The sequence below is a fragment of the Salvelinus sp. IW2-2015 genome, linkage group LG13, assembly GCF_002910315.2.
Source record: "Salvelinus sp. IW2-2015 linkage group LG13, ASM291031v2, whole genome shotgun sequence".
Lineage (NCBI taxonomy): Eukaryota > Metazoa > Chordata > Actinopteri > Salmoniformes > Salmonidae > Salvelinus > Salvelinus sp. IW2-2015.
In genome coordinates, this window is record NC_036853.1 from 43608185 (window position 1) to 43633857 (window position 25673).

At 41.1% G+C, this 25673-nt stretch overlaps 1 protein-coding gene across 1 annotated transcript; it reads right to left on the reverse strand.

Annotated features, from left to right (window-relative positions):
* Nucleotides 1-2522: 2522 nt before the first annotated feature.
* On the reverse strand, nt 2523-16194 carry LOC111971684 (uncharacterized). The gene is made up of 12 exons (XM_070446048.1): nt 16169-16194; nt 15687-15754; nt 15282-15347; nt 15033-15107; nt 14685-14738; nt 14509-14580; nt 14145-14174; nt 4509-4547; nt 4332-4382; nt 3266-3355; nt 2951-2985; nt 2523-2860 (listed from the first exon to the last, which is right to left on the reverse strand). Exons 2-11 carry the CDS (start codon nt 15738-15740, stop codon nt 2965-2967), a joined length of 552 nt encoding a protein of 183 aa, XP_070302149.1. The 5' UTR covers nt 15741-15754; nt 16169-16194; the 3' UTR covers nt 2523-2860; nt 2951-2964.
* Nucleotides 16195-25673: the final 9479 nt, after the last annotated feature.

Sequence of the window (25673 nt, forward strand, 5' to 3'; positions counted from 1 at the left end):
CTTGATCAAAACATTTAACCCCTAAGCTGCCAAAAATGTGAAAATGTAAAAATGTTTWAAAAAATGTAAAAATGTGAATTTCTTTTTTATTTGAGGGAACWTTCATTATGGTTTAGAATAAATGTGTTATGAAGGTTGTTATAATGGGGTTGAGGTCAGGGCTCTGRACAGGCCAGTCAAGGCTGATCGTGCTCTATCTGAACTAAAATAGGGTGGGTCATACTCTTTGAAATGTTCAAACACATCCCCCCCAGTTCAAAGAGGTCCCTAGACATCAATCATCATGACAACTTCAAAGGCCTTATATACNTAATAACTCTAACTACATGTAAATTTTACCTCAATTACCTTGACTAACTGGTACCCCATGTATGTAGTCTCACTATTGTTATTTTACTGCTGCTCTTTAACTACTTGTTACTTTTATTTCTTATTCTTATTTTTTAAACTGCATTGTTAGTTAGGGGCTTGTAAGTAAGCATTTTACTGTAAGGTCTACATGCGACTAATAAAATGTTATTTGATTAGACTAAATTTCCCCGCAGAGAAGAGAGAGAACCCTAGCGAGGCATGTCTCTCTTTATGTTAGTTACCTTGACGTTGTTCTTCCTTGGGTTTCATCAAATCCCTATAGGAGCCCAGCAGAAGCCTGGAATGTTAAGTTGTCTTATTCAGAAATCTTAGTCAGTTAATTAAGGAAAATGTTTAATAGAGATGTCATTGAGAGACATTTAATCATTTTCAGTCAACAGCACTTACCATCGTAAGTAGCCAGGCAGTGCCAGCAACCAAAACTCTGTTAGGGCCCCAAAAAGGCTAGGGCCAGCCCTGTAAGTAGCTAATGTTGAATGCTACATTAATGCAATAGTTTAAACCTACAGTGGGAAAATGGAAACCTGTGGATATTATGGACGTTTAGAATGTGGTCTCAGCTGCGGAACACCAGCCTCTGTCATGTTTACTCTATCTACATACTGTATGAGCAATTCTACACACATTAACAAAGTCTCAATAGATATAATGGAATGTAAAGATTGATGTGTTCCTGTTCTGTCCCACAGCTCTTCCCACCTTAAGGCTTCATCAAGCGTGACATCCCTCAGGGTCCCGGTAAAGCTAGTCTCAAGGTGATGAGTAAACACTGAACTCTGACCCTTCTTGGAACATACTGTATCATCCTTTGACTTCTCCATGAGTAGGTTTTCCTCAGAATGGATGGAAATAAAGATGGGCTTTCCTAAACATTACCTTCTGTCTTGTCCTCCAGTTCTACCTATTCAGTTTTGAACAGGCAGCCCCTGCAGCAGCCCCTGCCATAAGTCCGATAAGATACCATGTGATAAAAATGGTACTACTAGGCTTATCTGTTTTTTGGTTAATAGAGGGCAGAATTGCAGAACCTGTAGACACACTGGACATGCTGTTTCTTTAACTGCTTGAGCATTCAATGAATTATGTCTGAGTTTTATCAGTTTGTGATAGTATCGAGTTGGTACGTAGGGAGTTTTTACCATTCAATGTGAACTCTGATAGGCTGAGCAGTTGGTGGCCTGCCTGAAAGAAAGTTTTAAGTGATTATAGTATAGTGGGTGCTGTAAACAATCCAAGACTGTAGGCAACAACTTGTGAGGTGAACAGCCATAAAGGAGTTCAAAAGATGGTGCCTGTCTCTCCTTCTATTTTGAGGAGTGGAGTGTGTTTTCACAAAATACCTGTTCTTACTTGTAGGCCCCTGGAGGGGAGGATGAGGAGAAGGATGACTAGACTAGAAAGAGAATAATTATTCTTCTGCTGAGGTAAAAGGAAGGGAAATCTTAACGCTACAGCATACAAGGACATTCTAGACGATTCTGTGCTTCCAACTTGGTGACAACAGTTTGGGGAAGGCCCTTTCCTGTTTCAGCATGACAATCTCCTTGTGCAGAAAGCGAGGTCCAGAAGAGCAGGTGTCCACCTACTTTTGGTCATGTAGTGGATTTGCTGGTAATGTTTCTCTTATTTGTTTATTTTGTACGATCATCTGATTGAACATTGCTGGTAGGACCCAGAAGACATACTTTTAGTTTGCTTTTCTTACTCTACAATACACCATACATTTATGTTGATTTGGAGGACTATGCAGTGAAATTTATTTTGGACTGACATTCGATGCTTATTCAACAGTCAAAAAAAGCTATTATAAAGCTTAGCTCCCACAAAATAAAAATGCTGGGAAATATAATTTATTCCCTGTGATATGACTGTTCAAATTCAAAATGTTGTTATATATTTTAGACTTTTATGGCCATGAAGCATTACAGTTACTGGTAACTCCTTTTGCAGTAAAGTAAGAGTGAACTATAAACAAATGGACATTGTTATTATCAACAGATATCCATCGATCCACACTGTCCACTTGAAATGAACATCTACAAATATTGTACTGTTAAAGAATAATTTAATAAAATTAACTGTTTAATCAAATAACTTATTCTACTCTTCAAATTCACACAAAGACATTATACAGGGAAAACACTCAATGATTGCTTGTAAACATACTTTAATTGCCTTTACTAAAATACACGTCTTAAATTAAATGTAGCAAAGAAAAGATTGTAAGTCAGATAATGTCCACCCATACTCTCTATTGCCTACTGTAATATCAATGATGCATGCTTATAATACTCATTACAATAACTTTCACTAGAAACATCAAGGGGATAAACTCTAAAGGGACAGTAGATTAACTGTGCACTCTACATTGATACTCATAACCATACTACTGTAAATACCCCAATTAATATCAAAAGGCCATATTGAAGCAGCAAATCATCTGGTCTTCTCTGGGTCGGCAGACTTTGTACTTCCTTCAAGCTGGTAACTAAAAGAACAGCAGGAATAATGTAATGAACAAAATATATTGTGTCTTCATTTTGTTGTCAAAGGACTTTACAGCATAATTAAGACTTACATTCAGTTTCCATTCTATGGTTGCACATGAGGTACCTGTAGACCAAGAAAAATGTCACTGTCATTCTTGGATTCCCCCTAAGCTATAGAGAACATCTTGTAAAAGAGTAGGTAGAAAAAACATGAATCACTTGAACACTATGTTCAGGAAAGGAGTTGTATTTCAGTCAAAAGTTCACTGTTATTGTTGTATTCCTTAAACCACAGATGACATATAGTAAAAGAGTATGTGAAAAGAAGGTACATCATTTCCAAATGATGTTCAGTAAAGGAGTTGTAGATATAGTTATGATAGATAGAGTGCTAGCTTTCCAACCTGGCCGGTCTGCATTGGCTGCTCCTGCTCAGTTGGCTGCAAAGGATCCTGGGAATGAGGAAGTTGAGAGTTGTATGGTGGGAATGGGATCTGAAGAAAAAAGAGCAAATATAGTCTTGGACACCAGAGCAGGGATTTCCAAACTTTTTGCGTCTGGGACACCTTTTGTGATAACAAATTCACGAGAGACCCCCTCATATTATTATTATTTATAAAAATATATAATAATAATTTSCCTTCACCTCCCTTATCTCACCTCATTTGCTSACATTGTATATAGACTTATTTTTCTTCTGTATTATTGACTGTATGTTTTTTTTACTCCATGTGTAACTCTGTGTTGTTGTATGTGTCGAACTGCTTTGCTTTATCTTGGCCAGGTCGCAATTGTAAATGAGAACTTGTTCTCAACTTGCCTACCTGGTCAAATAATAAAGAAATAAATAACATCAGAACACAACTCCTAATTTAGAGTGCGATGAAAATAGCATACCATCAGTTTTATTATTACTTCTGCAGTGCATGGCCGGACTAATCAAGTCTCGGACCCTGGAAATAACATTTTAAAGTCCCCCACTTTGCATGTTGCAGTGTTAAAGTTAATTGTTGCCTTGGGGCAGAAATAACATTGAGCCGTTTTAAAGCTTAAAGTTTTGTGAATTATGTTCACAACAAACATTTACGGGAATACAAGAAGAATTTAGTCAAACATTTTTATAATTGATCACTACTGTGGATACCAAWATCCCTGTGAGCCTCCCAGGCCCATGTTGTGCATATAAGGCCCAAAAACATAAATTGTAGTGTCATAATATTACATTGCCTTGTATTGCACCATCTAAACTCTTTCCACTGAGAACTTGTCCAAAATGTGTTTCATCCGTTTTTGCGAGCAATATTCATTAAAAAAAATTTACAAAATAAAACTTGATATATTTGAAGATTTGGCAGCGGACCCCCTGCAATTCCCCACTTTGCCCCCTGTTCAAAACCATCTGTAGTCAAGGAAACGTGTACATCTTTGCACCCATTCCAAAACCTAAAGGTCAAGAAAGGGATGTCCTACATTGGGTCTTTGCTGTGGCACAGTTTGTGGTTGGTATTCATATTGGAACAGCTGTGAAAAGATAAAACAAAARTATTGCAAAAATAAAGCAAATAAATACATACATCACAAAAACATTCMAAAAAATTCATAGAAAGTTTTATTAATGTTGTTTGATTGATAAATCTTTGTACTCACGTTTGGAATCTGTGGCATCTGAGGGATATTTGGCATCATCTAAAACAAAAACAAATAACTCAAACTTCCTTTAAARACAGAATTGCTGAAATAAGATACAAATGTTTACACCAAATGAAACATATTATTTATATTTAACTTTATTTGTCAGAGTWTGTGTATATCTTTATTGTATATGATGGTGTACTTACAATGTGCACATGCTAAAAGACAGGAAGGAGGTGGGTAGATAACTATGTGTCATTGTAGCAAAGTATTTATAAACTAAAAATCAGATCTCTTAAACTTTTCATTCATTTTTGTTATATTATCTAATCAATAGGCCATCATTGAATATSGCGCAATATGCCTGGCATTCAAGGAGYTTTTCATTTTGATTGGTTAATTTWRCCTAAAACCCTTCAGAACTACCTTTAGAAAAATCAAAAAGCAACTTTGTATCTTTGCCCAGTCTAGCAAGAGTGACCAAAAGGAGGTGTTCAGCATCCCCAGTGGTTCTGCAAGTGTGGCGAGGATATTCTCCGCTACTGTCCTGCTCTCCACGCACAGTCGCATGAGCCTGAAGCCACAGACTGGCCAAACTTGTGTTTCAAAAAATGAATTCTAAAAATGAATTCAAAGGCGCTAATACGTCTTTTTTTTGTAATTCATTCTAACTTAAGTCACAGCCTATAAGCACAATTTATAGACTTTAATGATTTAATACAATGAAATGTTGTTTAAATGCTGAGTKCTTTATGTCCCTACCGACTACTGTGTTGCACACTTCACAATGTATTTCTTTGTTGGCTAGAGTCTGGAAATAATTGAAACAATATAGCCTAAATCATTTATTTTCGTCCTTCTTAGACTCCCTGTCTGGYTCCTGACMTATGCTGTTTAACCTATATGGGATCGGTGTCCTCCCCCAGCGGGATGGTTGAGTTAACGTAGGCTATTATCATGAGGTTGTAAGTAACAACAAAAAAATCACAGGACATATACATATCTTATATGGGCAGAAAGCTTAAATTCTTGTTAATCTAACTGCATTGTCCAATTTAAAGTACTGTAGCTATTACAGTGAAAGAATATCATGCTATTGTTTGAGGTGTACGTTCCATGAATCCACTGCCTCTCTCTCTTTTCTCTCTCTCTTCTCTTCTCTCTCTCTCTCTCTCTCCCGTGTTTGTGTGGGCGTGGTTCCCAATCTTGGCCTGATTGTCTGCGCCAGCTGAATTAATTATCTTCCCTTTATATGTTCTGTAACCTGTGTTTCTTGTTGTCAGATCGTTGTTTCTTTCCCTGAGTTGTGTCGTGTGTCAGTGCTCATTCTCTCGCCCCTCTTGGTGGATTATCTGCTGTGCTCTTCCTACCCGCCGGACCACTCCCTTGAATTTCTCAGCATGGCTATTCATCAGATGGCGCCCTAGGCCTGGGTTGGATTCCGTCTGAGTATATTCTGTCTTGTCCTGTTGATGCTGTAACTGTTTCATTAAACCATCGTTGCTTCATCTTGCATCCGCCTCTGTATTGTGACAGAACGATCTGACCAGACCATGGATGCAGCGAGTTCAAACGAGTCTGACGAATTCATTTCCCGCAGTATCACGAGAATGGATCAACAAGAGGAGAACATCTCCAGCACAGGTCGGGCAGATACAGCCATGGCGACGCAGGTATCCCAGCTGACCCAACAATTACAACATCTGAGGGGTCTCGCTGCGCCACCTACACCGGCAGTTCCACACGCCCGCCAGAGCTGATTCTCAGCTAGAGACGGCTACCGACACCAGAGGGTTATTCAGGTGATCCGGACTATTGTAGAGCTTTTCTTACGGATGTTCCATGCATTTCTCGTTGCAGCCACGGACCTTCAACCAGGAACAGTCTAAGGTAGCATTCGTACTCACATCTGCTATCCGGCAAAGCGGCTCCTTTGGGGAACGGCGTGTGGGCGAACCAGGACCCATGCTGCACTCTTTTCCAGACACTCTCCGAGGAGATGAGAAGAGTCTTCGATCGGGCCGTGGCGGTAGGGAGGCGGCAAGACTACTCGCTGACCTTCGCCAAGGAGACCGTTCAGTATCGGAATATTCCATTCAATTCCGCACTCTGGCTGCAGGGTGTCAGTGGAACGAGGAGGCGCAGTGGGACATGTTCCTGCATGGGCTGGAGGACCGGGTTCAGAGAAGATTTATGTTCTGGATCTTCCAGGAGTTTAAATGGACTAGTGGAATTAGCCTTGAGGTCGACGCTCGTCTGAGTCGTATTGGCCGCCGAGCATGCCCTAACAACGTATAACAACCGGAGGACTGGCATGCCAGCGGCGGGAACACGGCCAGTTCAGACTTCGCTCACGAACTCATGCAGCGGGGAGAGCTCGCCTCTCTCGGGAGGAGAGGAGAGGCGGAGATCCCAAGGACTCTGTCTCTACTGTGGTAGAGCGGACCACTTTATCCATTCCTGCCCGGTAAAAGATCAAGCCCGGTAGTAAGTATGAGGCTACTATCGGTGGTGTCACCATAGAGAAGACCTCATCATCCACCTCCTCCCGGTAAGACTAAGATGGGCCACCCACACGCACGACACCACGCTTACTGGACTCAGGAGCAGAGGGTAATTTCTGGCTTCAAGCTCGCTCACCGCTCCAGATTCCTATCACCTCACTCACGCACAAGATATCCGTAACGCTCTCAATGGTCAAGAATCCCCAACATTTCTCACACCACATGAACCTATCACACTCATCACTTCCGCAATCACACTGAGACATTATCCTTTCTACTCATGGACTCACTCTGGCACCTTGTTTCTCGGCCACCTTGCTCACCCAACACAACCCCAGAGTTGACTGGGGTCAGAACTCTATCCATGTGGAGTAACAAGTGTCTTGAGTCCTGTTTAGTGTCGGCTTGTTCATCTGTGTCTGATTCTGTGTTTCTAGAGGAGGCAGTGGATTTGTCTAACGTGCCGTTGAATACCTCGACCTGAAGGAGGTGTTCAGTAAGTCCCGTGCTGCTTCTCTTCTCCGCATCGCCTATGACTGTGCAATAGAATTATTGCCAGGTGAGTCTCGCTAAGGGTAAGTTATATTCTCTCTCTGTTCCTGAGAGGGAGGCTATGGAGAGATACATCTCTGATTCTCTGGCATCTGGATTCATTCGTCCTTCTCTTCTCCAGCGGGGGCGGGGTTCTTCTTGTGGGAAGAAGGACGGATCTCTGCGTCCTTGCATTGATTACCGTGGGTTGAATAACATCACAGTGAAGAATACCTATCCCTTACCGTTGATGTCCTCAGCCTTTGAAGGTTACAGGGAGCATCTGTGTTCACTAAGTTGGATTTACGTAATGCTTATCATTTGGTTCGCATAAGGAGGGGGGACGAATGGAAAACAGCGTTTAACACCCCCAGAGGGCATTTCGAGTATTTGGTCATGCTTTCGGGCTATCCAACTCCCCAGCGGTTTTCCAGGCACTCGTCAATGACGTGCTGAGGATATGATTGATCAGTTCATATATGTTTACTGATGACATACTGATTTTTTTCTTCTTCTCTCCAGGAACATGGTCAGCACGTCAGACGATGCTCCGAGGGTTGTTGGAGAATGGACTTTTTGTCAAGGCGGAGAAATGCATTTTTCATGCACAATCCGTTCCATTCCTAGGTTACATCGTCTCGACTGAAGGTATTCGCATGGATCCTGACAAGATTAAGGCTGTGGTGGAGTGGCCAAGCCCAGATTCCGTAAGGCCCTACAGAGGTTTCTGGGATTCGCCAATTTCTACCGGCGTTTTGTTCGCAACTTTAGCCAGATAGTCGTTTCCCTTACCGCCTTAACCTCCCCCAGAGTGACGTTCAGGTGGACCGATACAGCCGAGGCTGCATTCGTCAAACTCAAAGCCGCTTTGTTTCGCCCCATCCTCATAGCTCCCGATCCCTCGCGTCAGTTCGTGGTGGAGGTGGACGCTTCAGAGGTGGGGGTAGGTGCGGTACTTTCCAACGTGCCGCTTCTGACAACAAGATGCACCCTTGCGCGTTCCTTTCCCATCGGTTATCACCTGCGGAACGCAACTACGACATTGGCAACAGAGAGTTGTTGGCAGTAAAGTTAGCACTGGAGGAGTGGCGCATTGGTTAGAGGGTTGGGGTACCTTTTATAGTTTGGACGGATCACAAGAATTTGGAATATATCAGAACAGCCAAGAGACTCAACTCCAGGCAGGCGCGGTGGGCACTCTTTTTCGGACGTTTTGACTTCTCTCTCTCGTATCGCCCGGGTTCCAAGAACGTCAAACCCGATTCCCTTTCTCGCATTTTTGACCATTCCGAACGCCACTCATCCCGAGTGCATCCTACCCAGGACCCTAGTGGTCTCCACACTTATATGGGAGGTTGAATCGAGGGTCAGAACGGCCTTAGAAGGGGTAACGCCTCCGCCCGGTTGTCCGCCTAATCGGTTGTTTGTGCGGAGGGTGGTCGGTCCGATGTTATTCGGTGGGGGCATTGCTCCAACGTAGCGTGTCATCCAGGAGTCAGCCGTACTAGCTTTTTAGTGAGGCAACGCTTTTGGTGGCCGCTGATGGTCCGTGACATTCACAGTTTTGTCTTGGCTTGCTCGGTTTGTGCCACTGGGAAAGTTCTAATCGACCCCAGATGGGTTACTCCAACCGCTGTCGGTCTTCGAGACCCTGGTCCCACATCGCGCTAGATTTTGTTACCGGTCTCCCGCCTCCCAGGGCAGGACGGTTGTTTTGACCGTGGTGGACCGGTTCTCGAAGGCGGCTCATTTATTCCCTTGCCTAAATTACCATCTGCCAAGGAAACAGCGGTAACGGTCGTGGATCATGTCTTTCGCTTACATGGCCTGCCGATGGACGTAGTTTCTGACCGGGGGCCCAATTTGTGTCCAAGTTTTGGCAGGAGTTTGTAGGTTACTGGGAGCGAGTGTCAGTCTTTCTTCAGGGTTTCATCCCAGAGCAAGGTCAAACGGAGAGGGCCAACCAAGATTTGGAGAGTGTTGCGATGTTTGGTTTCTAAGAACCCCTCGTCCTGGAGTCAACAACTCTCTATGGTTGAGTACGCTCACAATTCGTTGCCAGTGGCAGCCACGGGTCTCTCTCCGTTTGAGTGTAGTTTAGGTTACAGCCACCTATCTTTCCCAGTACAGAGTCGCGAGGTCACTGTTCCCTCCGCTCACGCTTTCATCCAGAGGTGCCATCACGCATGGAGCAGAGCCCGTGAGACTCTCCTCCGGGTGGGGGCGCGCACCAAGGCTAAGGCCGATCGCCACGGTCGAAGCCTCCGGTATACGTCGTTGGACAAAGAGTGTGGCTTTCTACGAGGAACATTCCACTCCGATCCGTTTCTAACAAGCTTGCCCAAATTTATCGGCCGTTCAAGGTCACCAGGATCATTAGTCCGGTGGCGGTCCGGCTCAAGCTTCCTCCGGCGTATAGGAGAATTCATCCTACCTTCCATGTGTCCAAGATAAAACCGGTGTTTCAGGCACGCATTAACCCGCCGGTCCCGGTTCCCCGCCGCCAGACTTGTTGATGGGGAGACCACCTTTTCTGTCAATCGGATTTTGAACTCGAGAAGGAGGGGACGCGATTCCAGTACCTGGTAGACTGGGAGGTTACGGTCGGCGGAGGAGGAAGTTGGGTACCCGCTAGGGACATTCTGGATCACTCCTTATCGATGATTTCAATCGACAGGTAAATTTGCCTGGGAACGCCAAGAGGCGTTCCTGGGGGGGGGGTATTGTCAGCGGTTCATGAATCCACTGCCTCACTCTCTCTTTTCTCTCTCTCTCTCTCTCTCTCTCTCTCTCTCTCTTCTCCCGTGTTGTGGTGGGCGTGGTTCCCAATCTTGGCCTGATTGTCTGCGCCTTTATATAGTTCTGTAACCTGTGTTTCTTGTTGTCAGATCGTTGTTTTTCCCTGAGGTTGTGTCGTGTGTCAGTGCTCATTCTCCTCGCCGCCCTTGTGTGGATTATCTGCTGTGCTCCTTCCTACCCAGCCGGACACACTCCCTTGGATTTCTCAGCATGCTATCATCAGAGGATGCGCCTAGGCCCTGGGTTGGATTCCGTCTGAGTATATTCTGTCTGTCCTGTTGATGCTGTAAACTGTTTCATTAAACCATCGTTGCTTGCATCTTGCCCGCCTCTGTATTGTGACAGTTCTAGCTTTCCAACCTGGCTGTCTGCACTGTATTATACAGGGAAAACACTCAATGATTGCTTGTAAACATACTTTAATTGCCTTTACTAAAATACACGTCTTCAATTAAATGTAGCAAAGAAAAGATTGTAAGGCAGATAATGTCCACCCATACTCTCTATTGCCTACTGTAATATCAATGATGCATGCTTATAATACTCATTACAATAACTTTCACTAGAAACTTCAAGGGGATAAACTCTAAAGGGACAGTAGATTAACWGTGCACTCTACATTGATACTCATAACCATACTACTGTAAATACCCCAATAAATATCAAAAGGCCATATTGAAGCAGCAAATCATCTGGTCTTCTCTGGGTCGGCAGACTTTGTACTTTCTTCAAGCTGGTAACTAAAAGAACAGCAGGAATAATGTAAGGAACAAAATATATTGTGTCTTCATTTTGTTGTCAAAGGACTTTACAGCATAATTAAGACTTACATTCAGTTTCCATTCTATGGTTGCACATGAGGTACCTGTAGACCAAGAAACATTTCACTGTCATTCTTGGATTCCCCCTAAGCTATAGAGAACATCTTGTAAAAGAGTAGGTAGAAAAAACATGAATCACTTGAACACTATGTTCAGGAAAGGAGTTKTATTTCWGTCAAAAGTTCACTGTYATTGTTGTATTCCTTAAACYACAGATGACATRTAGTAAAAKAKTATGTGRAAAGAAGGTAAATCATTTCCAAATGATGTTCAGYAAARRAGTTGTAGATATAGTTATGATAGATAGAGTTCTAGCTTTCCAACCTGGCCTGTCTGCACTGTCTGCTCCTGCTGAGCTGGCTGCAAAGGATCCTGGGAATGAGGAAGCTGGGAGTTGTATGGTGGGAATGGGATCTGCATAAAAAAGAGCACTTGTAGTCTTGGACACCAGAGCAGGGGTTTCCAAACTTTTYGCGTCTGGGACACCTTTTGTGATAACAAATTCATGAGGGACCCCCTCATAACAGTAGAACACAACTCTTACTTTAGAGTTCAATAAAAATAGCATACAAGCAGTTTTACTATGATTTCTGCAGTGTATGGCCGGACTAAGTCTCTTCCAACATATAAACTCCAACATTGACCTGCTGACCCTGGAAATAACATTTTAAAGTCCCCCACTTTGCATGTTGCAGTTTTAAAGTTAATTTCCTGCAACTCTGAAAATGTTTCTTTGGGGCAGGAATAACATTTAGCAATTGTAAAGCTTAAATTACAGTGAATTATGTTCAAAACAAACATTTAGGGGAATACAAGAAGAATTTAGTTGAACATTTTTATAATTGATGACCACTGTGGATACCAATATCCCTGTGAGCCTCCCAGGCCCATGTTGTGCATATAAGGCCAAAGAACATCAATTGTGGMGTAATAATATTACATTGCATTGTATTGCACCCTCTAAACTCTTTCCACTGATTCTTTCTCCAAAATGTGTTTCTTCCGTTGTTGCTAGCAATATTCATAAAAATAAAACATGTATTAAAATCGTATATATTTTGAGATTTGGCCCCAATACCCCACTTTTCCCCCTGCTCTATAGCATCTGTAGTCAAGGAAACGTGTACATCATTGCACCCATTACAATAACTAAAGGTCAAGAAAGGGATGTCCTACATTGGGTATTGGCTGTGGCACAGGTTGTGGTTGATATTCATATGGGAACAGCTGTGAAAAGATAAAACAAAAATAAAGCAAAAAGATACATAAATTCCAACATCAATCCGAAAATTCATGAAATGTTTTATTACATTTTTTTTGACTGATTAAACRTTGTACTCACGTTTGGAATCTGTGGCAACTGAGGGATATTTGGCATCATCTAAAACAAAAACAAATAGCTCAAACTTCCTTTAAAGACAGAATGGATTAACTAAGATACAAATGTTTACACCAGATTAAACATATTATTTATATTTAACTTGATATATCCAGGTCAGAGTATGTGTATGCGTTTATATGTAAATGAGGGTGTTCTTACTACGTGCACATGCTAAAAGTAAGGTAGGAGGTGGGCAGAGAACTAAGTGTGTCATTGCAGCAAAGTATTTATAAACTACAAATCAGATCTCTTAAACGTTTCGTTCATTTTTGTTATATTATCGAATCAATAGGCCATAATTGATTAWGGCCCAATATGCCTGGCGTTCAAGGAGCTTTTCATTTTGATTGGGTAATTTTGCCTAAAAACCTTTAGAACTACCTAAAGAAAAATCAAAAAGCAACTCTGTATCTCTGCCCAGTCTAGCAAGAGTGGCCAAAAGGGTGTTCAGCATCCCCAGTGGCTCTGCAAGTGTGGAGATGACATTCTCCGCTACTGGCCTGCTCTCCACGCACCATTGCATGAGCCTGAAGCCACAGACTGGCCAAACTTGTGTTACAAAAAATATTCTAAAAATGAATTCWAAGGCAGTAATAAATCATTTCTCGTTTAATTTATAATTAATTCTAAGTAAGTCACAGCCTATATGCGCAATGTATAGGCCATAATTGTCACGCCCTGACCGTAGAGAGCTTTTAATGTCTCTATTTTGGTTTGGTCAGGGTGTGATTTGGGTGGGCATTCTATGTTCATTTTCTATGTTTTGTATTTCTTTGTGTTCAGCCGGATGTGGTTCTCATTCAGAGGCAGCTGTCTATCGTTGTCTCTGATTGAGAACCATACTTAGGTAGCTTTTCCCCACCGATGCTTTGTGGGTAGTTATTTTCTGTTTTGTGTTTCTGCACCTGACAGGACTGTTTCGGTTTTTGTTAATTTCYCTTTGTTATTTTTGTTATTAGTGTTCAGTTGAAATAAAAGCATGAACACTTACCATGCGGCGCTTTGGTYCACGCCTTCTTCAACAGACGATCGTTACAATAATGGTTTAAAATAACGAAATGTTGTTTAAATGCTTAGTGCTTTATGTCCGTACCATACTACTCTGTCGCACTCCCAAATACTTCAAAATGTATTTATTTGTAGGCTATAGCCTGGAAATAATTGAAATAATCTAGCCTAAATAATATATTTTAGGCTCCCTGTCTGGCTCTTGACCTATTTACAGTGTTTATATGCTGTTTAATATGACATGTAGCCTATTTTAAATGATGTGCACTTCTTACATTCACCCTTTTATGTTAATTCAAATCATTTTCATTAATATCATTTGATTGTGTTTCAATATTTCAAAACCAAATAGTAGGTCCAGGTAGTCCSAAAAATGAATGGGTGTTGGTTAAAGTTGGAGCAGCATTTTATTTTTCTTGTGAGTGCAGAGCGGATTTTAGCAGAGAGAGTGTTGGAAAGGACGTGGAGCACAGGAGTTGTGCGCGAGCAACGCTCTATGATCGATGCCCTGGATTTCAAACCGCTCAATTCTGCTCACCTACTCTGATCCAGGTCCCACTGAAATAAAATGAATGGTTGTAACTAAGTAAATGATATCAGGATTTACCTTYTGCTGCACAAAGTCATAGGGGTAGTACTTTAATATGGGGGRAAAAGAAACAGAGAAACAATCATTAAACTACTGCAGTATAGATAAAATACATTCAATGTGATCTGTGCTTGAGTAAGATATTAAATGTATGGGTTCTCTTACAAAACACATACAGTATAACAACCCTCATTTCCTGCTGTGCAATTTGGAACGTACCATGTCATAACTTTACCCACTTAAAGTCATGAGTCAACTGAACTTAAATAGTGCCTATCACATTTCATATAGCTGTAATTGAAGAGAGAGATTTCTTCACATACTACTACAACACCTATAATTCTGAGGAGGGATAAGTAACTCAACTTGAGACAACACTTACAATTTCTACACTCTTTCTTCCCGGGGCCTTAGGTAGGGAATATTTGATGAAGGCTTGAGAGGGATAGGACTGCTGAAAGAAAAGAAAGCGGAAAGTTAAAATGAATGTTCAATGTGGCGGATGGTTRATATATTAAAGAAGGTGAAGTATGTTTTAGTAGTATCTATAGTATTTACTGGTCCATTGATCTGGCCACCATTAGACCTGCCAGGGAATCTCTGTGGAAACACCTGTAATATAAAATTAAACAAACAACACAGTTACACATTACAAATAAAGGAAATGACTGTACTATGTAATTAAGACAAAACTCCTGTGTAACTGCTAAAGTTCAAGATGATTACTCATCACAGWCTGAACTAAATAGKCAAGTGATAAGTCAAGTGAAAGTAAGTMATTAAGTAAGTAATAACTTCAGTAATTGCTAAGTCRGTCATTAAGTCACTAAAGAGACAATACTTCGATCATATCATTTTAGAGAGTTCTAATAGARGTCTCATAGTGAAGATGATATAAGAGCGTACTATTTCCATGCTGACAGGGCCGTTGAGTCCAGGCTGAGGGTATGGCTGGCCTGCTGGGTAGAGGAATTCATTCACCTGGGGATTAAACACTTGGGTCAAAGGKCAAACAAACAAAATTGTCCTCATAAAGTAATGTCAGTACTTAATCTTCTCATGTTATGTTTTGTTTCATACTATGTTGAACCACACCTAAGAAAGAAGGTGACCAACAGAATGCAGTAGAATATTACAATATGCATTTGTTCTTACTTGTGTGGGTGGTCCTGATTGCCTTGGACCCCCATAGTGGGGCAAGTAATTGAAGAAAGTTTGACGCTGTGAATATTGAACAAATACTAAACAATCACAATTTTGACGAAGCCATAGTCAATTTAAAGAAATGACAGTGTTGACAGACACTCAGTGGAAAATGAGACGTGAATAATGTGCTCTGGACTCTTAACACCCAACTAAGTTCTTTTAAGTCCAGATTCTGGAAATAGATCATGATACGCTTGGAAAGTGAAGTTGTCATAGAATATCAAAAGGTAATTAACTAATAGGCTAAGTGAATTGTTTTCACACCCTTGCATAAACACTTTCTATGCGTATTCAAATTCCTATTCTTGAGAAATACAGTAGTAACGTATTCCTTGCCCATTTTTTCAAACTTACCGGAGCAGCAGATATTGAGCTGGCCAAACAAAGGCACATAATGGTAATCTTCATTTTCAAAGGAGAACCTTGTACATGGAAGAGAGGTATAATGTTAAGTTAACACCCTCCAGTGTTGAAAAGTAGTCAACTCTATTACATAAGACACATTTTAACACTGAACACCAGTGTTGAATGACTGCAACAATAACCAGTGTTGTCCAGTGTTAATTTTTAACATATTGCTTACAGAAATTCTGTGAAAGTCTAAAAACCTAACACTTATAAAGGTTTAACAATAACTCTGTGTAGTGTGGGACACTATAGAGACACTTTGATTGTTAAATTTACTCTATTAAAGTTATTACTTGCAATTTTGTTGTGAGAATCCTTAGGCACCCAAAGCATTCAGTAAATTCATAAGAATAAAGAATCCCATAGCATTATGATATACATCATCCAGGTAAAATGCATTTTAAACAGACAAGTTCTAGCCATATTACCTTTGGTGATACCAGTATAGATGAGGAATATGGAGGGTCATACAATGCAGAGGTCTATCTCTGCTTTTAAACAGTGTCAGTTGAGATTTCAGCCAACCAACATTGACCTGCTGTGACATGACTTAACGAATGAGAGTGTAGCTGTCTAGTCGTGAGCTTTGGTAAATGACAGTGGTCAGATATAGTATAGTAATCATAATAGCAGAGAATGACTATTTACACTGTCTGCAATAGTGCACACTTCAGCACATTTATTGGAAAGCACATCATATCTTATCGCAAACAGGGAATATTATTTGGTAAATTTGAATTCAATCCAAATGCTGTCAGTGAATTTGCTTTATCCAATGATATTGTATGATATTGTACAGTCCTTAAGTGTGTAACCTGCTTGGTTGCTGTAATCTTTGACATCCTTTCAAATCATCAACTGTAGTGTTTTAGTACTTTGAGTGTGTATGTAACAAGCTTTTAATTTCCCTGTGTGAAATTATAGTAAACAAACCATATTCAACAACAATTAATTGAATATTTTCTTAAACAATAACACAATGCAACATCAAGTATTCTGTAAGTTGGTAAACACCATCGTGTTCATGAGAGTCTCATCTTTGCATAGAGTGGTCATAATAGTTTTAAGGCCGAACCTTGTCTCATGGACTGACAAACACCGCTCTAGCTCTGTCACCTTTCACCGCAGATGCAGAAGTGTGACTGGATTGAGACACATCCAATGCAAAAATATATATCTCTAGCTTAGACTGACAGAATTTTATATAACCTTTCTAGCGCAGGCGTTCCGCTAGCGGAACTCCTCGACAACATTCCGCTGAAAAGGCAGCGCGGGAAATTCAAAAATATTTTTTAGAAATATGTAACTTTCACACATTAACAAGTCCAACACAGCAAATGAAAGATAAACATCTTGTTAATCTACCCATCATGTCCGATTTCAAAAAGGCTTTACAGCAAAAGCACAACATATGATTATGTTAGTTCAGAGCCAAGTCAAAAAAACACAGCCATTTTCCAGCCAAAGATAGGAGTCACAAAAAGGAGAAATATAGATAAAATTAATCACTAACCTTTGATGATCTTCATCAGATGACACTCATAGTGTAGGACATCATTTTACACAATACATGTATGTTTTGTTCGTTAATGTGCATATTTATATCCAAAAATCTCAGTTTACATTGACGCGTTACGTGCGGTAATGTTTTGATTCCAAAACATCCGGTGATCTTGCAGATAGCCACAGAAATCCCAGAAATACTCATAATAAACATCGATAAAAGATACAAGTGTTATTCACAGAATTAAATATAGACTTCTCCTTAATGCAACCGCTGTGTCAGATTTTTTTTAAACTTTACGGAAAAAGCATAATCTGAGTACAGCGCTCAGAGTCCAATCCAACCAAATCCAGCCAGAGAAATTCCCACCATGTTGGATTCAACAGAAGTTCGAAAAAACATGATAAATATTCACTTACCTTTGATGATCTTCATCAGAATGCACTCCCAGGAATCCCAGTTCAACAAAAAATGACTGATTTGTTCCATAAAGTTCCATAAAGTCCATCATTTATGTCCAAATAGCTACTAGTTGTTAGCGTGTTCAGGCCAGTAATCTTCATGAGCACTAGGTCCAGACAAAAACTCAAAAAGTTCCGTTTCAGGTCGTAGAAACATATCAAACGATGTATGGAATCAATCTTATGGATGTTTTTAACATAAATCATCAATAATGTTCCAACCGGAGAATTCCATTGTCTTTAGAAAAGCACTGGAACGAGAGCTAACTCTGTCGGGAGCGTGCGTCACGAGCCTGAGACACTCTGCCAGACCACTGACTCATTCAGCTCCCATTCCCCCCTCCTTTATAGCAGAAGCCTGAAACAAGTTTCTAAAGACGGTTGACATCTAGTGGAAGCCTTAGGAAGTGCAACTTAACCCCATAGACACTGTGTATTCGGTAGGCCAAGCTTTGAAAAACTACAAACCTCAGATTTCCCACTTCCTGGTTGAAATTTTCTCATGTTTTTGCCTGCCATATGAGTTCTGTTATACTCACAGACATCATTCAAACAGTTTTAGAAACTTCAGAGTGTTTTGTATTCAAAACAACTAATAATAATATGCATATATTAGCATCTGGGACAGAGTAGCAGGCAGTTTACTCTGGGCACGCATTTCATGCAAAAGTGAAAATGCTGCCCCCTATCCCAAACAGGGTAACCATGTTTTGTATGGCAAGTTTGTTCTCTGTTTTGCTCCCCACAAGAGTCTTGGGGCTTGTCTGAAGTTGGTGCAGACGATCTGCCAACTTCTGTGACCACTGTTATGACCCCTCTATAGAAAGATGAGACTCTTATGAACACAATGGTGTTCTCAATTTTGTCCCCCACAAGCGTCTTGGGACTCTTTTTGAAGTCGGTACAGCCGATCTGCCAACTTCTGTCTGCAGAGTCTGAACAATTAGGGCTACACACAACTGTGGAAAGGTGAGACTCTCACAAACACGTACATGTCGGAAGTTTTTCTCTAGAATGCCCACAGGCCTCTCAAGACTCACCCGGTACCAGTTTAAAAAATGTGTGCAAGTATACTGTATATTGAGACTGTTTAGCATCAAAAATAGGGGGTTAAATACATGTTAAAAAATCTATAAAAAATGGTCCGACACTCCAGAACAATCTTCTTTTCGATTTTTTGGGGCGAGGACTAGCCATGAAGTCTGTAGCCATGAAGTGCTTTGAAAGGCTGGTAATGGCTCACATCAACACCATTATCCCAGAAACCCTAGACACACTCCAATTTGAATACCGCCCAAACAGATCCACAGATGATGCAATCTCTATTGCACTCAACACTGCTCTTTACCACCTGGACAAAAGGAACACCTACGTGAGAATGCTATTCATTGACTACAGCTCAGCGTTCAACACCATAGTACCCTAAAAGCTCATCAATAAGCTAAGGATCCTGGGACTAAACACCTCCCTCTGCAACTGGATCCTGAACTTCCTGACGGGCCGCACCCAGGTGGTGAGGGTAGGTAGCAACACATCTGCCACGCTGATCCTCAACACTGGAGCCGCTCAGGGGTGCGTGCTCAGTCCCCTCCTGTACTCCCTGTTCACCCACGACTGCGTGGCCAGGCACGACTCCAACACCATCATTAAGTTTGCAGACGACACAACAGTGGTAGGCCTGATCACCGACAACGACGAGACAGCCTATAGGGAGGAGGTCAGAGACCTGGCCGGGTGATGCCAGAATAACAACCTCTCCGTCAACGTAACGAAGACTAAGGAGATGATTGTGGACTACAGGAAAAGGAGGACCGAGCACACCCCCATTCTCATCAACGGGGCTGTAGTGGAGCAGGTTGAGAGCTTCACGTTCCTTGGTGTCCACATCACCAACAAACTAGAATGGTCCAAACACACCAAGACAGTCGTGAAGAGGGCACGACAAAGCCTATTTCCATCCAGGAAACTAAAAAGATTTGGTATGTGTCCTCAGATGTTCAAAAGGTTCTACAGCTCCAACATCGAGAGCATCTTGACTGGTTGCATCACTGCCTGGTACGGCAACTGCTCGGCCTCCGACCGCATGGCACTACAGAGGGTAGTGCGTACGGCCCAGTATGTCACTGGGGCTAAGCTGCCTGCCATCCAGGACCTCAACACCAGGTGGTGTCAGAGGAAGGCCCTAAAGATTGTGAAAGACCCCAGCCACCCCAGTCATAGACTGTTCTCTCTACTACCCCATGGCAAGCGGTACCGGAGTGCCAAGTCTAGCACAAAAAGGCTTTTCAACAGTTTTTACCCCCAAGCCATAAGACTCCTGAACAGGTAATCAAATGGCTACCCGGACTATTTGCATTGTGTGCATAGTCACTTTAACCATATCTACATGCACATACTACCTCAATCAGCCCAACTAACCGGTGCCTGTATATAGCCTCGCTACTGTTATTTTCACTGTCTTTTTACTGTTGTTTTTATTTCTTCACTTACCTATTGTTCACCTAATACCATTTTTTTTATTTTTTTATTTTTTAGAAATTGCGCTGTTGGTTAGAGCCTGTAAGTAAGCATTTCACTGTAAGGTCAACACCTGTTGTATTCGGCGCATGTGACAATTAAACTTTGATTTGATTGGTTGCGCAAGTTGCTCAGATACTGTTGTTTACTTTGTGTATAGATGAGTCTACCTTCAAATTGAAGGATGTATGTTATTTCTTCGCAAAACTAACAACGGAGTCATAGTATTCCACCTAATTGTCTTATCCTCACTATATGATAACATTTGAAAACTGACTTTAGTTCGATTTTAATTATTTTTGGTATTGTTAAAAAAAAGCAATGACTTGAAAATTAACTCCCTCCACAACTGCAGAATCACACGTTGAATATCTATTGCTAAAATGTGTTTTGTAGGAAGAATGACGAGGACTAACTTTTTTGTGGATTAATTTCATCGTTGGTACCAAGATCGGCCTGCTTATTTTTACATTGTAGTGGCAATCTTATTTAGTTGGCAATGCTATTTTCTTGCTTAGCATTCTTGCAACGCTATCTATCTATATAGCTAGGTTGAATTGTTTGCTGTCTATTGGCCACAAAACTTTATGATGATAGATTATATAGGTAAAATATTCTCATAATTTATGTGGCCCTTAATTATTGTCAATGGTTGTTTTTTATTGCAGTTTTAAAGTCTGCAATAAAGTCTGTGGAACTACTTTGCTAGGCTGGCTTGCTAGCCTGCACACTGGCAATACCAAAGTAGTTTGCTAGTAGTACATTGGACAAGGCCTGACAGTATATAGATCATATTTTTGTATTGACTATCAATTTGTTTGATACCTGGGGAAGGCTAGAAGCACTCCACTAGATACCCTAAAGGGCTTGCTTTGCAAGGTAATATGTTAGAAACATTTATTAAATTATGGCTAAACCAGGAAAGTGAGAGAGAACTTGGTACTGGGACTTTTGTTTACAATTATCAGTGTTATATAATTTTGATTATAAAAATTATATAACACTGATAATTGTAAACAAATATATACATATTTTTTAAATACCCTCAAAATTATATAACACTATAACTAGTTTTAAATATGTAATGTAATTTTTGGGATCGTCTTGAGGGTTGTTTCTGTGTTACGTAAACTTCTATGCTTTAGTTTGTGTGTTGCTTTTGTTTTTGATTCCATTTCCTGGTGAATACTCATGAATTTCAGTTTTAACAACTGCCTGTGGATGTAACGGAGTTAAGTACGTAGCGTAAGCTCACTCCATAGCTAGCTTGAAATGTCACGGATGGAGCCATCCAATTCGTACCTTTTGGTTGGCTCAAACCGTTGGAATGTTGTCAAGGAGGGCGGTCACGTGTGTAGCAAAGCAGAGGTCCCGAGTTCAAGCCAAGTATGAGACCCGCATCGGGGGGAAGTGGTACTCGCTTAGCAAGCAGCGTGATGTCCGTAACATGGGTGTACATGTAAACTTTTTGACATTTTTGTATTTTTGTATTTTTTCCAAACCCTCCATACCCTGGACGACGCTGGGCCAATTGTACGCCGCCTGATAGGTCTCCCGGTTGTGGGCGGCTGCGACACAGCCTGGGATTGAACCAGGATCTGTAGTAATTCAGCTAGCACTGCGATGCATTGCCTTTGACCTCTGCACCACTCCTGAGGCCCGGGTATGACAGTACCCTTGACATAAAATAATAGTTTTAGCACATTCTCTACATGTCTGTAATTTCTAACACAGGTTCTACCTAGAGGCGTCATCGGAGCCCTATGCTTTCATACATCTATGCAATTACTGTAGAGAACGAACAATGATGATGAATAAAATAACAATATGTAAAATAATAGTTAAATATAAAAACATAAAAATCTGGTTTGAATATTTTAGGCTGTGTTAAGCCTATAAACACAATTCAGATTTCTCTTCATATCTGATCTCTGTCTGCACTCAGATTTGTATGGCTGTGTTCAACTGTTGGCAAAATAGCTAATCTGATTGGTCAAAATACCATTTAGAATAAAAAATTTTTAAAGAAATTGCTGCCAGTGTAAACACACCCATCTGAGATGTGTGCATTCACACTGATGTAGCTTCTTGGTAATTCTTGAATTGCATTTATTATATGCTAAAAGGGTGTGATGAGCTAATCCTTTTATTTAATATAGACCCATCCCCTGATAACAGTTTGTCATTGGAGAAAATGCGCAAGGTTCTTCTATATCTCTCTAATGAGGGATTTTGAAGGTGGTAACACCAATGACATAAAACCTAGGGACACATATACAGTATTTGAAAAAAAAGTATATTTTAATAGCCTTCTTTGTTTTGATTGTTCTTTGATTGATCTATACATTATTGATCTATACATTCTTACAATGTGTTAATTGTATGTTTGCTGTTAACACATTGGGGAAAATATATATCAGATAAGCCCAATAATTGACAAATGTTTAGAATGTGACTGCCTGTCAAAACTCAAGTTTTAAGACACCTGTTGAATTGAATTTTATGAATAATGACTAAATGATGTAAACATTTAACGTAGAACTATAACTAACATAATTCTGCCCTGTCATTGTATGATTGTATGAAATTTATTAGAATCATACATCTATAAATCTGATGTGTGTAGTTTTAGTCAGTATTAGAGTACTTTTTGTTCCTTTTTAGTATGTATGCAGGGTGCAAGTGTGAAACAAATGATAAGAGGAGCTATCGACAGACAAGCTGTACTACTGTGTTCCTTACAGGACATTCTGTCCCCACCCAGGGAGGGGAGAGACCTTGGGCTTGTAGTAGATTGTATAACAGGTGGCAGACAATGTATGAGAAGGAGAAGACTTGTGAACTATATTGTCATTGTCTCGGAGAGGAGGAGGGACATTTATGACGAAATGTGAGGTATATAGACCAATGTACAGGAAATGATAAGCAGAGCTCTCGTAAATAAACATGCTGACTATTGTAGACTGGCCTCTGTCTGTTTCATTTCAATAAGAACCTTACAAATTCTTAGTAACAGACAGAGTAGTTTAATTGAAGTTCAGTTTATGAACATTGAGAACAAAAATTCTTTTGACAACACCTGTTTGCAAAACTATGAATACAAATTCACTGAAAAGTGTTTTGTTCCCAGACTATTAACTATACCATATTAGCAATATAACATCTGGTGGGAGTGAGCCAGATACTGTAGTGGCTGATGTTACAAGACTGTGGTTAGCCTGCTAAAATAAAGGTGCAAATCCAATTCTTCAGGTATTAGCTAATATTGCTTACTACCACATTACAATGGCAAAAAATTACTCAATTGCCAGTGTTGAAATAGTGTTTGAAATCTTTCATACACTTTGAGCATTTGTTTGAGCCTGCCTGGCGTTGCACTTTTGGGACAATGCCGTTGCACCAGGCAAGTGCAATCAAGCACAGCTTGCTTATGTATTTTCAATGTACTACACGCAAGGCTGGTGCCATCCCCAATATGTCAATATGCCAATATGGCATTGATCAGAACATTTAACCCTAATCTGCTACAAGGTTAATGCTGTAAGGCTGACCCTGCGCTTAACCCCACCTGTTGTGGGAATAGTGTCAGGACTTTGGGTGCTGTGACAGTAAAAATATGAATTTCCATTTTATTTGAGGGTTCCTTCATTTTGAAAACTCTTATGAATGATTTTGAATAAATGTGTTCTGAAGGTTGTTAGAAATGGTACTGCAACACTTATAAAGGTGTTATGTTTGTTTTCATAACTGTGTTAGGTATACCCCCTTCATTTAAAGTATTTCTGAGATACACTACATGACCAAAAGTATGTGGACACCTGCTCGTCGAACATCTCATTCCAAAATCATGGGCGTTAAGATGGAGTTGGTCCGCCCTTTGCTGCTACAACAGCCTCCACTCTTCTGGGAAGGCTTTTGACTAGATGTTGGAACATTTCTGTGTGAACTTGCTTCCATTCAGCCACAAGACCATTCGTGAGGTCGGGCACTGATGTTGGGCCACTAGGCCTGGCTCGCAGTCGATGTTCCAATTAATCCCAAAGGTGTTAGGTGGTGAGGTCAGGGGGTTGAGGTCAAGGATCTGTGCAGGCCAGTCAAGATCTTCCACACTGATCTTGACAAACAATGTCTGTATGGACCTCACTTTGAGCACGGGGTCATTGTCATTCTAAAACAGGAAAGAGCCTTTTCCAAACTGTTGCCACAAAGTCAGAAGCACAGAATTGTCTAGAATGTCAATGAATGCTGTAGTGTTAAGATTTCCCTTCACTGGAACTAAGGGGCCTAGCCCAAACCATGAAAAACAGCCCCAGACCATTATTCCTCCTCCACCAAACTTTACAGTTGGCACTATGCATTGGGGCAGGTAGCGTTCTCCTGGCTTCCGCCAAACCCAGAATCGTCCGTCGGACAGCCAGATGGTGGAGCGTGATTTATCACTCCAGAGAACGCGTTTCCACTGCTCTAGAATCCAATGGCGACGAGCTTTACACCACTTCTGCCGACGCTTGGCATTGCGCATAGTGTGCTGCTGCTTGGCCATGGAAACCCATTTCATGAATCTCCCGACGAACAGTTCTTGTGCTGACGTTGCTTCCAGAGGTAGTTTGGTACTTGGTAGTGAGTTTTGCAACCGAGGACAGAAGATTCTTGCGCTATGAGCTTCAGCACTCGGCTGTCCCGTTCTGTAAGCTTGTGTGGCCTACCACCTCGCGGCTGGGCCGTTGTTGCTCCAAGATGTTTCCTCTTCACAATAACAGTACTTACAGTTGACCAAAGCAGCTCTAGCGGGGCAGAAATTTGACGAACTGATTTGTTTGAAAGGTGGCATCCTATGACGGTGCCATGTTGAAAGTCACTGAGCTCTTCAGTAAGGCCATTTTACTGTACAGTGGGGCAAAAAAGTATTTAGTCAGCCACCAATTGTGCAAGTTCTCCCACTTAAAAATATGAGAGAGGCCTGTAATCACAGAAAATCACATTGTAGGATTTTTTATGAATTTATTTGCAAATTATGGTGGAAAATAAGTATTTGGTCACCTACAAACAAGCAAGATTTCTGGCTCTGACAGACCTGTAACTTCTTCTTTAAGAGGCTCCTCTGTCCTCCACTCGTTACCTGTATTAATGGCACCTGTTTGAACTTGTTATCAGTATAAAAGACACCTGTCCACAACCTCAAACAGTCACACTCCAAACTCCACTATGGCCAAGACCAAAGAGCTGTCAAAGGACACCAGAAACAAAATTGTAGACCTGCACCAGGCTGGGAAGACTGAATCTGCAATAGGTAAGCAGCTTGGTTTGAAGAAATCAACTGTGGAAGCAATTATTAGGAAATGGAAGACATACAAGACCACTGATAATCTCCCTCGATCTGGGCGTCCACGCAAGATCTCACCCGTGGGGTCAAAATGATCACAAGAACGGTGAGCAAAAATCCCAGAACCA